Source organism: Atta cephalotes, assembly GCF_000143395.1.
Source record: "Atta cephalotes unplaced genomic scaffold scaffold00034, whole genome shotgun sequence".
Classification (NCBI taxonomy): Eukaryota; Metazoa; Arthropoda; class Insecta; order Hymenoptera; family Formicidae; genus Atta; species Atta cephalotes.
This window is the reverse complement of record NW_012130098.1, coordinates 2,467,757-2,484,730: the sequence shown is the minus strand read 5'-3', so window position 1 is coordinate 2,484,730 and position 16,974 is coordinate 2,467,757. Positions and strand designations below refer to the sequence as shown.

At 33.4% G+C, this 16,974-nt stretch overlaps 1 protein-coding gene across 1 annotated transcript; it reads right to left on the bottom strand.

The window, feature by feature from the left end:
- Positions 1–5,522: 5,522 nt before the first annotated feature.
- On the bottom strand, positions 5,523–6,336 carry LOC105621581. The gene is made up of 3 exons (XM_012203051.1): positions 6,259–6,336; positions 6,111–6,158; positions 5,523–5,672 (listed from the first exon to the last, which is right to left on the bottom strand). Exons 1-3 carry the CDS (start codon positions 6,334–6,336, stop codon positions 5,523–5,525), a joined length of 276 nt encoding a protein of 91 aa, XP_012058441.1.
- Between the last annotated feature and the right edge of the window lie 10,638 nt (positions 6,337–16,974).

The window sequence follows — 16,974 nt, the reverse complement described above, 5'->3', positions numbered from 1 at the left end:
GCTGCGCGACGTTCCGACGACGTAAAAATGTTCTTTATGCGAGAGGCTTTTCGGTCACGAAATGTCGAACGAAATGCGAGCGCTCTCTGAAACCAAGAAGAACGCTAATTCCAACAGCGGAACACTCGCATACTTTTTCATTCTCTTCGAAATGCGAGTTTTCCAACGCGCTGCGATTAACTTACACGAGTAGTACCAACAATTTCGTCGAGCAGGACCTGAATATCATTGTCACATTTTATCGACACAATGACAAGTACACTAGCATATAACGTGATGCATGATTTATCATTTAATATTGCATTCTATATTTATGATTTCATTTTTATTACGTTATATTGACGTGTTTATTTGCTATATCTATTTAATAAAAAAGCTGATAAGAAGATGACTTTTTTCTGAAAAATTTTATATAAATCCTTTTAAAAATATTTTAAGTATATCAATAAATTGAAGTATTGTTTAGAATCTTTCTGGTACTATACAATCGAGATTTTATTCACAACATTGATCAATAATAGTCCATTCGCTGCACTGCATAGCGAAGCAACGTAGCAATCTCGGATCAAGCCGCGAAAAACAGAAATAGCAGAACGTAGGAATGTAGGGGTATCTTAAAAGGATCGTGATCCCTTCCGACTGTCGACTATGCGCCTCTGAATCTTCGACAGAGAGGGGAAAAAGGAATTTTTCCAGATACTTTCGCGGGAAGAAGATGCTTCTCGTTCTGCTCGACTGTGAGAAGACCTAGCTTGTCGCCGTAGAGAACGAGAGGGACGATCGTTAAAAGCCGTCGTCATCTTAGCGTCCTCATCCTCAGGAAAGATTTTCTAGCGTGTTGCGAAAGCTGTGAGATAGTTGAGATGAAATTGCATCAGTTGATTCAATATTATATCAGAGCGATAGAAGTTTAATGAAAGAGATAGTTTTAAATAATTAATCCTTAAGTTTTATTTAATGTTATAGAATATTTAAGAAATATTTAAGAAGTGATTTATTTGAAAGTCTTAAGATTTGTTTTTCCAACACAGTTGGAAAATTGGTGTGGAATTTAACATTTTACGCGTCCTAAACGATTTATCAAAACTTTTGTGTCAGTAAATCGTTTAGGTGACAACACCTAATCACGTATATAAAATGATTAATATGTTAGAAAATAACGTAAATATTATGTGAAAAATTAACACAAAAAATGTATACACAATTTATAAGCAATTTGAGGAAGCATATTTCTTCAATAAAGTTAATATTTAAATGTTAAATAAGTTTAGCCTAAAATTAAAAAAATATTATTTATTCACTTACGTATAAATTGTATTATTTATTATTGAGAAATATTGAATTATTATTGAGAAATATTAATTTAACACAAAATATACAAATAATACAATCGTATTATGTTAAATTAATTTAGATATATTAAAAATTTGACATCAAAAATTTTACAAGAATCAATTTTAACGCAAATACAAAATATTTTATTATGTACAATATTTGATTCAAATTTTAATATTCGATTAAGATTTTTCTTGTTTATTGTGATTGCAATATTGATTAAGTTAATTTAATTTTTTAATTAATATTTCCCTAAAAAAAAAATCAAATTGATAAACTAAAACAAAATACAATTTCAGGATCATTTAATATGTTTGATAGATATAATTTTGACGCAATTTTGATCTGGTTTAATTGGGAGGTAGGTAAGATTAAAAATGAAAAAAAAAAGGAAGGGAATAATAAAGCATCTGAGGGAACGATTAATTGTCGAAATAACTGCAAACACGAGGAACCGTTTAAGCTGACGTTCCGAGACATTGTTTGGCGCGGATACACCCGGTTGGAACGCGTGTCTCCGGACACGCGGGACATAATATACGGGGACAGTTACGGTCCTTGGTCCGACGTATATTATGTCCCGTGTAAGTGCTTCGCTCTACAACGTCCATCGCATTGCACCCTGTGCGAACGTGTGCGAGGAATTCGCTTCGTGAAAAATGAACTGGTTTGTCCCAAGTTAACCGATGATTCTCTCAACACCTAATCATTACGGTGCATTCTCGTTCATTGGGAATTCTATACAAATGTTTGACATTTGAATTTTTTTATACATTTTGTGTATATGAATTTCTAGCAATAAATTGCATTTTAATAAATCCATTACGAATTTACTTTTCTATGGTTCATGTGTTGCATCGTGTATAATACATGGTGCATGTAAATATTTTTAATTAATTTTTTATTTTATACAGGCTCTTTAATTTTTATGTTTTAATTTTTATGTTGTAGAAATAAATAAGGGAATTCTATTCTCTCTTAAATATAAAGCATGCTTTTTCTTCTAACAGCATTTTCACTCGGAATTCTCCATCAAGCGAGATTTTATTTTTGTTCTTTTCTGCACGTAAAGCGAGACATGGCCGATTTATTCCTTCGTTAGAATCATTCGTACGATAAATAAAATCCACAGGGAAAAGTTGCGCAGTACAGGCGAGAAGCGACGAGTTCGCCACGGTTCGTCGCGATCTACGCGATGGTATTATACCACGTGCGAATGCGTATGGTGGTTTCACGCCTGTCAGTAGACGATGCGCGACGTTTAAATCGAGCACAGAAAAACGCGATCCGCTTTACAGCCTCGGGCCGGCGCGGCGTGTCGGAATTTTTCTCTCGCAACGCCTATTTTTCGTTGACTCCACGTGAAATGACTCATTATCGTTGTCGTCCAAAATAAACTTTTGGGCATTTCAGTTCTCCAGGCATATTTTCCATATAGTTGGAAAAAATTTCTGTTAAATTTAACACATTTCATTTTTCCCAAGAAATCTACTTAAAATTTTATGCTAATTTAACACACAAGATGAATATATTAGAAAGTAATAAAAACATTATGTAAAAAAATGAACACAAAAATAATAACTGATACAATTTGTAAGCGAAAACTCTGTTGAAGTTTTTTTTAATAAAATTAACATTTACATATGTTACATTTGTACGTGTTTTATTTGTTCTACTCAAATGTTATTTTGATACTAAAAAATGTTGAATAACAATTTAACATGAAATATTCAAATAAGAGAATCGTACAACATGTTAAATTAACATTCGGATATGTTAAAAATTTAATACAAAAATGTTAACAAGAAGTTAAATGAATCAATTTTAACACAAAATGTTTTTTAATGTTCATAAAAACATGCTTAGAGGGCCACATTAGTAAAATATGCCATACTACCGTTTAACTTTGCATAACTTGAAATGATACAGCAAAATAAAATGTTAAATAACAAAAAACACACTCAAACAATATATATATATATATATATTTGTATGATAATATATTCAAATTTAAGAATAACAAAGCATATGTAATTAAATATCAAAATATATTTTTTAAATGCTTGAAAGTAAAAATTGAAAGTAAAAATGCTTTGTAATAAATGCTGACTACCATGTATATATTGGCATATTAAGGTATAACGATACGGTATAACTATTAAGCAAATAATTCCATAAGTAATCACTAGAATTCGCTACTTAATAGCGGAGATATTATAAGAAGGGTCATTATATATCTACACTAGCCATAATACTTCTCTTTACTTTTCCACTTATATTTTATATGAGCTATAAAAAGCTATCGAGGAAATGTCAATCGATGTATCAATTTAAATTTTTTAAGTTCCATCTGATTAAATAATATCAAAAATGTATCTTTATGACATTTCGTGCGAAATAATGGAAGTGAATCGCTTTTCTGCTGACAAAAAAGTGGCAGAAAGCGACGAATGAGAGAAATCGCGTTTTCGGTACCAATCACAGGAGTAAAAGTGGGTTCCGCTAATTGCGCCCTCGGTCCTAAATATTTTGACGTATCCGAAATTTGAGCGTTTGCGTGTTACCAGACGCCACGCCAACGAATTGTGCAAATATTTACGACCGTCTCTCCCTCGCGAATCTCTTCGGGTGCTTCACCGTCGTTACGCGCGTTACAGGGAGGGAGAATCCATTTTTTCCGTATTAAAATAAAATTAAACGAAGCTCCGTGACGAGAGAAGAATGGCCCGCATGAAAAATCACCGTCCACCTCTTCGCGAAGAAAGGATATTACGGATGTTACGCTTCTTCTTACTGGAATCGTAAATCTTTCCGCGCCGCCGTTGAGTTTCGCTGTGAGGTTTTACGAGACACCAACTGGCTGCTCTCTCGTCGAGACCAACAATTTCCTCCGATTTCCCCGTACGTTATTGGACACGATATTTATTTTTGCATCGCCAAACGCGTATAGGATAAATGCATCAGTGAATAATTGATTGGCTTTTAGCAGAGACGCATACAACTTTGAGACATGCAACATTTATTTTACATTGTTATCTGGTTAATTTTATAATTCATTATAATATTTTATTCATGTATATAACCGTCACCTGGGATATTTATTATTACTTAGACTATAACAGAAGTTTTCTCCTACACCGAAAGTCTTTTGCGCTGATAATCTCCCAAGCGACATCGAGACTAACTTTCACGATCGACACATCGCCAATATCCGATGATTTCCTAATAAAACTCGCGCGATCTCATCCGTGTCAATTAAGAGCTAATTGATTTCGAGTGTAAATCTCTAATGTAAGATTTTTCGACGACGTTGCCGCTTCGATCGGGATTGCGGTTGCGATGAGACTGCAAGCAGAGCTTGTAGGCGAAAGCAGTTGTTCCCACTAAATTTACGACGATGAGAGGGCTAACCCTCCTTTCTTACGGTGCTCTTCACTCGCATTGCTTCGTTTCTTTGTCGTTAATGAGTCCCTATCGTACGGCGCCATATGTTTCCCCGACGATATTGTTTGTTTTTTTGTTTTTTTTTTTAAGGCGAAGAAGGGGCGGAGAGCTTTTACACCGGTTGTATCCCTCTCGCTGGGTATTCCAAATCCGCGTGTAAAATGTAACTTAACCGCTTTACTACATGCGTCTGTGACCATAGCCGGGTCGCCATTAAATGTCCGATATTTTCGGTTTATGTTATATTCATGCATTGACAATGGACGGATGTACAGTGGAAAATTCTATCGGCGTGCGAAATATAGATAAACAAACAGATATCCGCTAGATATTGATGATAATGGCAAATCGATCATTGGATTGAAGCAAACACACTTATTGTTCGGCGAGGGCAGCAAGATTACTCCACAAAAAATTTCATCGGTATACTGTTATAATATATGAAATTGCCAAATTGTCGTTACGTCACCATCATTTCCTTATTGCTTCCTTTCCTTATTTACATTGTTTTAATTGGCTGTTTTCTGAGGATTTATCCGCCCTTTTACTGCATAAGAAAAGATGTTCGAGATGTTATTTATTTTTTCAAATATTTTTATTATTTCATTTTTATTATATCAAATGTTGTTATTATTATTATAATTATAGAAAAACAATATTTTCATTTTTCATTTCGATTGAAGTAAATTTTTATTCGTTTTAAATAAATTCGTTTCATTTGAAAAATTTATATAAATAGTACTTTACGTACCGCAAGTCAGTGCTAAACAGTTTAATCCTGAATTACAATCATCATCGTTTTTGCATAAGTTGCTGCTTTTTTTCTCTTTTTTGACTTCGATTTCCCTTCTTCGTCTGTCTGGGAAGTGTATAGCAACGATTTCTGATTCGCTCTTAGAAAAACATAAAAAATAATATTATTACAGGATAATCGTAGGAGCATACACGGAGAATTTTTTGTTATTATATTTTACCGCAAAATTCTACCCTTACAAATTCTACCCTTTGGATAGAAAATAATTTGGCAACTCATTAAATATCAGTAATGATAGGAATTTTTTAAGTATATAAAAGACATTTTATTAATTATTTAATAAAAATTATCAAATAGATTATAAATTATTCTAAAACAAAATATTTACACAAATAAATGAAGAAAGATTTATTCGATAAAGGTGAGATATATATCGATAAAAATCGATGAAAATTCTCTCCTTGTGTCAAATCCATAGATGTAATATTAACACAAAACTACGTTAGTGAATGATAATTAGAATTGCAACAAACATGGAGAAGAATGATGTGTGTGAAATCACGTGATGTTTACTCACGGAGTCTTTGCTGGAATCTTCCAATTCGATCATCCGAATGTCCGGATCCTAAGATGGAACGACCAAGTGAAATTAGCACATAATCACGGTTTAACATTATAGTTTGCACTACGCGTCTGCACGGTAAGATTAAGTTGATTCTCCGTACCTTCGTATCCTGACTGATACATGACTCAGTCGAAACGGCCGAGAATATTAACAACACGAAGAAAAGAAGTCGGAGCATGTTGGGTGATGCGTTTAACAAAATTGCGACGCTTCGTAACGCAGCTTTATACCAAAGCATTGGTTGCGACATCGTTCCATCAGTGCGTTCTTATCGAAGCGCCGTTAAAATGCGGAAAATGGATTGCTAAACGCTTCTCTTAACTCGACCGGAAATTACACAAACGTGAATGATTTCCGATGTTGCACCAAGTATCCGTGAGATTTATCGCTCATTTTCGCGTTTATTTATCTAAATTAGAAAAAAGAGAAGCACGTCATAAAGTACGTCGTGCAATTTCCTTAGTAAAAATGAGTCTCTGTTATCTTGAGTCTACGACTGTTCTAAAATGTTCCAATTGATCTTATCAACGAAAAATGTTTTAATTTAATTAACAGAAATGTTTTCCACTGATAGTTACTCGAAATAATGTTAGCGTTTACTGCAATATTACTGTATAGTAATAAAAATATATCTTATCGATTATATTTCGAAACGTTACGATCGTGTTGCTTGTAGGCCAGCAATGTCTACGTATCCTTATTCGATTTTGTAGTATTCCCTTAAGCGATATATATTTTCAGTCTCTCTTCGGGTTCTCGAGAGACAGAGAGGATACTTACTGTGCATTTTCCGCGGAATACCGCGCTACCTTCCGTAAAATAAGAAATACGAGACGCACTCGTTTCCCCATGCTCGAGGAGGTTCGGTCCCACGAGTGTAGTATGCATTTTCGCGTTCTCTAGCGCGGCTGAGTGAAGCAATACGACGGCAACTTTTCATTGAAGATTGACTTTAATGACCGACGAACTCGATGAGTCAGTCGCGAACAAAGAGTTACCTTTTATTTTCTCGTCTCTTCAGATGAAAACGCGCGCGAAAGAAGAGCTGAAGTTACGGACATCAGGATTACAACCTTTAATCAGCCACGCGCCATTAACACACTTTGTTAGCAGGGTACGTTGCGGTTGTTGCAGAATAAAAAGAGAGGAATGCCAATGCAGAAAATTCTGCGAAAGAGTAAAAATTGCATCGGATGTTGAAGTGCCGGCTCTTCCGTGTTCCTTAGATCCGCGTCCGAATGATTATCGCTCGCCCATTAGCACTTTAACTCGTGCCATTCGCTTATTACGCGAATAATCAAAGATGTTTTTAGCCATCGGTGAAATGGCCACATTAGGAAATTGCACGCTCGGCATGGCGCATATCGTTATTTTTACTGCCTCGTTATCTGTCTTTGAGAGAGCTCTTTCATTCGTGTATCGATATATTCACGTATGCTTGCTGAATAAATTCGTGTTTACCTTCACGTATTTGCTTTGGACGTGAGATCATTAATATCTTGTTCTTGTTGCGTTATTAATTCAGAAACAGAAAATATCACAAGAAAGATTTATTGTTACGTTTTTTTTCGCATAAAACAAGCTTTCTTAATATGCGTAATTAAATTTGAATAATAATAATAAAATTTATATTGTAGAATGTAAAAATTATATAACAAATATATATAGGGAATAAATACCACCTAGCAGTCAAGCGGAATCTTAAGTGCTTGGGCTTTTATTTCCGAAAAAATTATTTTGGTCGTAAGAATTACTTATTAATAAAAAAGTTGGACAAAAAGTATTTCTGTGAAAATCAAAAACAATGAAGAAAATTAGAAATTCGAAGGAAGTGAAAAGTTACTTTGCAAAACTTTTTAAAGAAAATATTACATTATTTATCAAGTGTGTCCTTTACTATTACACCGTACATGCTTTCGGGTGGGTTAATTCTTAACACAACGTACTTAACAGCGAGGGAAGTGCAGCTGTTTACATAGCACCGTCACTACTGTTAGCGAAGTTGTCGCGTGAAGGAGTTCAAATTAGACGGGTGGCAGAGTCCTCAACGGTCTGTCGACGTGACCGGAAGTCCTTTGTTCACCTTTGTTGATTGCTGAACAACGTGGAAACTACTCATTAGCTTAGCAAATAATACTCTACCAGTACCTAACTTCTAACTAAACACTTAATCACCATCAACAACACCATATTTCATATCTTTATTATTTCAATTTCACTATAGTCTCATTTGTTTCATTTGTTTCATCCTTGCGATGATTTATTATTAAAAGATTAATTACCATTATTTTAACAATTTTATCATAAAAGTAAGAGCATAAAAATTAAAAATAGTACAATACTGCATATTAAAATCGGTCGGTTTTTAATTTGCGTTGTTCTGATATTATTACTGAAAGACAAGTATATTTGGAATTTATTATAATTGCATATGACTATAAAATAGTTACGATTAGGAGCTATAGTTATTACTGTTATAATATTAGTATTTATTATATTTATAGTTCTATTAAAAAATATTAATATAGTTGACACTGTAAAAATGGCTATAAATTATATAGTTAAATTAATAGCAATTTTTTTTCTTTCTAGAATTTTAATGCATAAAAAATAAGCAAACTATAATCGGATAAACTGTTTAGATCGGTCATACACTCGATTACAAAGATTTAAATATGAAAAAAATATAATAATAAAAATATAATAAATATAATAAAATATATAATAATGATTCTAATATAATATATGAGAATTCCATTCCTATCTCTTATTATCATAATTCTGTTTTTGTGAAGATAAATTCTAAATGAATAAATAATACTAAAATACTCGTGAATGTCAATCTACCGATCTACTTTATTTGTATACGAGCGAGAAACGAGATGTTCGACAAAAGAATCTAGCTTGTTCAAGTTGCTGACTGCTTCGAGAAAACAAATTGGAAATAGTTCAGAAGAACAAAAGCAAACAGAGCTGCGGGCTTTTCTTGGCGCTCGTTGACTCTGCGGAAAGAAATGCGCGGACCAAATTAGTTGGAACAGTCACAGTTCAGACGACAGGTTGTGAATGATGAATGAATGCTGTAGTAGGTAATACCTCCGGAAAGGTAATTTTGAACTTTTCCGTGGTAAACGGAAAGTCTAGACACTCGTTTGTGAGAATAGTATACAAACACAAATCTCATAAACTTCACGATACAGGATTAACAGTAAGTACTCGGGAGAGAATAGACTACAAGCTTTCTGTTGCTCTGTCACGAATACGTTTAATAATGCTAATTCAAGTAATTACAGCAATAACTAACGATATATCTTTTCAACTAGAAGACTGTCCGAAGCGCACGCTACGTATTTATTTTATATACAATAAGATTGTTTGCAATTCTTAACATAATTTTCTGCATTCCTTTTCATCATTGCATTTCTTTTTGATTACTTTTTCATTACTTTAAAGATGATCTTTGCAAAACTTTGATTAATTGCCATAATTAAATAAATAAGATAAATGATAAGTGAAACAAAAACTGCAATATTTTCTCATTTTTTTAAATTCTAAAATTTAATTTATGAACTTTTTAGACTTTAGATTTTTAAATAAACATCAAAATTATTCATGATTTACATTATTGTAAAAAATCTTGAGAATTTTAATTCTATCTCTTATCAAAGTTTTTTAAAAAAATCTGAAGGAATGCAGTATGTGCATTCGCTTTTTGATCTGCTCATTTACAGTTTCTAGAAGCGCTTACTAATTTTGTTAATCAGAGAAGAACGTTTTTGTGTGAAAGAATAATAAAAAAGATAAAGCAACGATCTGTCTCGTTGTCGTGTTAAACGGTCGACATTGCACACGAAAGTAAATGCGAGAAAAACGTCGGGATCGTTTGTATATTTAGACATGCTTCTCACACACGTCGCCTCTTTTTCAACTCTCCATTGCCTCTTCAATTATCGAGTATATCTCTCAAGAAAATCTAAATGGATCGATAATGATACTAATTCCCAATTTCATACCTTTCATAGTTTTCTTAGATTCCATAGACTTTTGCGTTTGAGTGTATGTCCAATCTAAATCGGTTCATCCGATTACCGTTCGGACAAGCGGATTACTTTTTACGGATATCACATTTTTCACTTTGCGAAAAGCAAAAAATTATTTAACGCCAGTCGCAGATCGTGCTCGAGTGTGTGCATGTGCCCACGCACAGGCGAGTGGATACAACACACGGACGTTGTATTCTCGAGCGCGGCATGCTCATGCAGTATTCATTCGAAAGCGTTTAATAACCAATACTGTCGGCGAGCGGAATGTAATATTTTTTTATATACTCGTATATAAAAAAAGAGAAGGATAAAAAACCGATGAAAATCCGATATATCGGCGTGAGGTCTGCGCAGGTTCCATGCTCGCGTCACGATTTGTTTTCATAGATTTTCCTCGCACATCGGATGAATGCAATCTTTATCCTGTCCCCAATCTGTTCATCGGCGAAATAATTTGAAAATAATGCACTCCAATTTTGATCGTCTCGCTGCAAGATCCGGTAAATGATGATTAATGATAAAATCCGACACGTTTATATTAAACGACTCGTCTGATAAAAGATCCTGCGAAATTTATATTCAATATCGATATACTTTATATACATGCGGACATTATTGATATCGATCGCAACGTCATGGAATCTATCCGAACGGGACGTACACGCACGCACGCACGCACGCACGCACGCACGCATGCATGCGGAATCCACGGGAAAGCAGCTTAATTGAAGCGATTATCTCCTCGTTCATAAAGAGATCGCGACCAGCATTTCGTGATGCACTTATGTAACGATTAAGCCGGTGTGCACATGGTTGAAATGAGAATGAGTGTATGTTCGAGACATATCGTTATCGATGGAACTAATGCGGGACGGAGATTGGGTCCTGCGGTAGATACGACGTGCCCTCATCATGTTTAAAACGGTACTGATGTATGGTAGCTTCCTCTCAGCATAGCGTCTCGATTCTTTAATGAAATGGCACTTTGTTTTAGGATCGATACGTGTGATTAACATGAATTGAAAATCAGCGAAATTCTACGGTAAATCCTGAAATACAACAGAAATAGTAAGCTTTATGCCGTAACATATTGGCCAATCACCGTCGAATTTAAGAAGAATAATGTGGTTGGTTAATTTCTTATAGTTTAAAGTTTACTACACCTATTGTGTATTATTCAAGATTGAAACTTTTCGACATTTAGATCAAAGCTTAGTCGAATTTTCCGTTTTAATGTTTTTGATGACTTTTTCGAATTTTTATTTTTATGATCGAAACTGATCGAAATGAAAATGATAAGAATTAATTTCGTTAATTGTGCCAATACATATCTGACATAACTTCATTCGATAAGAGAAAACTAACGGCAAAATGTTAAACATGTGTCCATATTTTATTTACATAATTATGTTTGACTTCTTTTTATTGGAAACCGTATTTTGGATTACTATAACTTGTTTTTCTTATCGAAATTGATATCCTTATTGGATAAATATTTATACTGACAAAATGTGTTTTCGCTTTTAAACATACAATAAATTACAGATATTAAGATATGTTTTTATTATTTGTTTGATTATTTTTTGTTTCCGTCATTTTTAATTTGACAGAAGTTGAGCCATCATATTTTTATATCTATTATATTATTTATATTATATTATTGATATTTAACTTTGTAACATAGCCTCTTGCTACATAGCTTCTTATGTATTCATTCTTATTATTTTAATTGATTATGTCAATTATTAATTTCAATTGATCTCGTTTTTTATTCTAGTTTTTACGTTTAAACGATAACTGAAGATTATTAAATAAGTCAAAAGATTCCACCATTATAGGTTTATCATGTCTGATTATCATGTCTGAGTGGCTTACATTTTTGCAACGTCTTCCCTGAAGATTTCTTCATTCAGGAGTGTGCCACATAAAATCAGGTCGAATGGCGCTATCCTAGATTTAGAAAATCGATTCGTCTTTCTCCGTCGACTCCTTGTCGCCTTTCGGATAGTGAACCCGACCGTCTAACTGTTTTCGCCCTCGCGCCTCTCACTCACTGAAATAATATGGACTAATTTCAGTGGGCATCCCTCAGGGAGTATCCCAGGAGAGCAATAAGGGGAGCTACGGAAACGTTCGGCGGCATTGAATTCTATCCATTTGTCCAGTCGGCCGGTATACGGAACAGCCGCGAAACTTCTAATACCCTCATACGTCACGCGTGAACATCATTCTGACATGGCCAATCGTAGCCCTTTCTGCGTTGCAATTGTTGTGAAAATACATAGGGGTCATTTAAATCCTTTCATTCTCAGTGTATCCAGTCAGGAAATTACTTCTTTACAAATAAAATACAAGATATTTGTTCTTATATTACTGAGAAGAAAGAATACTAATTTCTATATTATTGAGAGAAAATAATTTGTTTCTATTTTTCAAACAAGATTATTATTTACCAAATATATCTATTTAATTCGAGGATTCTTCATACATCATGTATACCCAATGTAGACGTTATAAATACACATATCAAAGGTATAATAAATATACCTGGTCGAGAGAGTTCGTGACTTAATCTGCAAGGATACCTATTTCGACTACTATATACACTCGCCTTATGCTATTCGTAAATTTATGACCTTATTCGTGCCTTGTGTTTTCAGGCTTTTCCTACCTTCTGTATCAATATCTGTATACATATTGCGCGATATGTTAGCAGCAAATTTCCATAATGGTACAGACTTTTCGTTGAAAGAGATCTTCTTTGTGTTTCAAGAGTTACATTCGCGTATGTCGATAGATATGCAGGAAAGAGACATTAATGAGAAAAACATGGTTCACTGACCATGGAAGAAAAAGATAAAAAACATACAAATATTTTATTAAGAAATAATCAATAATAAATGCATATAACAATAGTATTATAGGATATTTGAATTATCTCTCTCTCTCTCTCTCTCTCTCTCTCTCTTTCCATTCTTCTCTTTCTTTTTGTAATATTTCTTTTTATTTTTTTTGTATTTTTTTGCATTCTAATATTTGCTTGATTTTTAAAAATATAATAGATAATTACGTAAATTTACTTTGTAAATACATGGAAAGAGCAATTTTGTTGAAGAATCTAAAAATTTAACTGAATACAAATCAGAAAATAATTTTGCTGAACCATTAAAATTATTAGATAAGATAACAAAATTGATTGCTGAATATCAAAATATTTTACAGCATTACTTATCATGCTTAAGATTCCTGCAAAATTATTTTGGTGATCCAAATTTTCAGATCTATATCTAGCTAAATTTTTAGATTTTTCAGCAAAATTCCTCTTTCCGTGTAATATCTACATATAAATGTTTTAGCGTACGAAAAAATGTCATCAATAAATGTTTAATAAATAATAATAAATTTCTTTTTTTCTTTTTTTTTAAATTAATTTAATGAATATTTAAAAAAAAATGTTATAGATTCTCTTTCTTTTTAACGTCCAAACTTATTATAATATTGATCTAAATTTATTATATCGTAATATTAATTTATTTTTAGCTGTTATGACTCCAATTATTCGATCATTTTACGGATGTCAATCTCGTTTTATATCAAAGACTCGCAATTAAATCAACATGATTTTCTGCTTTTTGAAAGATTACTTTTTCCCTATAGAAACATTATGAGAATCTTTCCGCGAGTCTGTGTGGCGAAGAAAAGACCTGAAAGCTGCATGACGGCAGATATATTTCGCTTGCGTGGCTTAAGGACACTATTCTCCCTGTCTAAAGCGGAAATCCTGGGCAGCGTGCCGTCGTCGAGATTTTCGAAGTGGAGTATCGTGTTCGGATGTTTTTCGTATTTTGCGCGTCGAGTTGATCGCGTCGCATAGAATTCGAAAGAAAACGCGAACTCTACCGCGAATACGAATCTCTCCATCATCGTTGAGCACTTTGGATTTAGATTTCGGTAGCTGAAGAGATCAGTTAAACAAAATAACTTTCTTATTAAATGTTACGTATCTTAGGAAGAATTCTCGAGAGAATTTCTTGTAAAAAAAAATATATATGTGTATTGTTCAATGCGAAACTTTAATATAATTCAAATAATACAATATAAAATGACTACAAAATTAATAATTAAAAACTTCATTGAGTTAGAAGACGGAAAAATTATAGATATTTTATGAAAATAATTTTGGAAGGGAATTTTAAGGAATTTTATACTTTCTTTATCAAACTTGATTTGCTTATTAAAAAAATTAAAATTTCTCAATAACTAGTTATTAATCAATATATTGACTCTTATGATACTGTTGATATAATTAAGGATATGTTGTTTCATTGATTTTGATATCGAAAGAATTGAATCTATATGCAAGATGAAACGGTTAAGAAGAAACCACTGACAAATTCTGTAGATAAGAAAGAACCGTGAGAGACGGTAGAATAATAAATCTTACTACTCTGCTACGGACAGTAGAATTTTGCAATGGGAAAGAAATTTCAACGCGACGACGACGACGAAGACGCTTTTTCCTTCTCGATATGGGAAACGCATCTAATGGAAGAGCGGGTGACAGACGCTCTAGAATGTCTTAAAGGCCATCGATTCGGACGAACCTGTCGGGTAACTTGGTAGTAAGACTTATCGCACGTCGTAGAATGGTTCCGAAGAGACAAGGGTCCTCCACGAGTAGGGCAGTTTGTCGAAACCCTCGGCGACAACTATCTTCTACAGCCAGCGGCTCTCTCTCGATAAGTGGCTTAGTAGCTTGCACTTTCTCTCTCTTTAACTACTTTCTCTTTCCCTCTGTAACCGTCTCTAGTTGCCCACGTTCGAAAACGATCCCTCGTACGCACGGTAACGATCAAATTATCCTCTTTTTCTCCGAAACTCATTCGATCAGAAACATCGGCACGTACGCAAGTCTTGCTTTTTGAGATAGTGGAAATTGGTTGTCTTTCACAATCTGATCAAGGATCAAAGATAGAGCAGTGAATGTCGCGGAGAATGATTAAATCTACGTCGTTTATTTTAATTGGCAGAAAACGAGGCGCGAGGATGGAAACAGAGAACAGTAATTGTTTCTTTCGACCTCGTGATCCTGATCTATAAATTAACGGCTCTTTCGGGCCTCTCTTCTTAATTGGGCCGCGTATTAATCCCCCTCTAGGAACCACAAGGATTTATTTGCGGGATGGCGCGCAAGGGGGAAAGAACGATGGTGATAAGCGAGGCATAGAAACGTGGAAGGACACGTGGGATTACGAGGTCTTAACTGCGTGCCAAAATAGACGAGGATCGCCGTTGGCTTTCTGGTGAGAAGACCCTTTCGAAATATAAGATTTAAAAAAAAAATTTGTGAGAAAATCTGGATTTTCTACCATTATATCTTAAATTTCTTATTATCGAAAAAAAAATCTTTAATCAATTTAAATTTCTCTTTAATAATCGAAGTAACGAATTTTTTATCATTATAACCGATTATAAATCAAGAGAAATAAAATTAATTAGTCTTTATTTTATCTAAAATATATTTTATATAAAATATATTTTATATAAAACACAGAACATAGAAGTTCTATTCATTAGCTTTCAATGAATGTAACAATGAATATAACAATGAATATAACAATTTAGCAAAATAGATTTTAATAGAGGATGGTTTCAATTTTATTGTATCATTTTTGATTTTTAAAATTTTTCTCTAATAGTGCATGTTTTATTTAAGTTTGCAACTAAAAATGTCATCATGTATTGCAAATATCATCCTTAAATTAATGTAATATTGAAAGTCAAATGGAGGAGGAAATATTAAAAATTCACTTTTAATTAAATTAATTTGTATTTTTAATGCGTCAATAATATATTGAGGTATATTAATATGATTTGATATTTGATTTAGTGCAGTTTTCATACAGTGTTTTTAATTTTGATCCGTATTTACAGAAATTAATGATGCGACATGATATTGATGAGATGTAATCAAGTGTTTAGCCGGGTTTACCGATAAATAATGTTGCATCGGATCTTGCGTCGGAACATTACTGGAACATTACATTAAAATACACATTAATCGCACGCCGTAATTTTTCGGCATGCCATTTGTTCCATTGAATAACGCGACGCCGCGACTGAGTGAGTACACAAAGGGGGAAAGTAGACAAATTTGATCAACGGCTGCGACACCTTGACGTCCTATTCGTTTCCGGTTGTCGCGTCAGCTTGCTGGAACCGGCTAATTAATAATAACCGCTTAATTAAGCGAATGGATGGGCGCTTTTGTCGATTGCGCTAGCAGAGGAACACCGCGTCTCGCACACGAGAAAAGCATATTTAAAGCATATTTCATGCAGCATTACATTGTGTGTGTGCATTTGTACAAACGAATGTGCATCGCACAGCCACATGACAATGCAAGCTGTTATTGCAAACGTAATTATAATCAACGCTCATTTATTTATTTGCGGATTTACGAAAAAAAATTAAGTGGATAGATAAATTTACTCTTTTTTGTTTGAGCTTCAAATTTGGCAAAAAATCAAAAATTTTCATGTAATATTATACAATCTGTGTGAGGATAGTACTACAGTGCGTTATAAAGTACAGGAAAAATATTTTTTTAAAAGTGTTCAAAAAAGAATTGGAATCTATTTTACTATTACGTGAAAAAATTAAATTAGCGTATAATCCAAATTTGAAAAAAGTATATGAATATTTTTGGTTCAATAAAATAATATAATTTGTCATATTTAGATTATTAGAGTATATTTCTTTGTTTATAACAA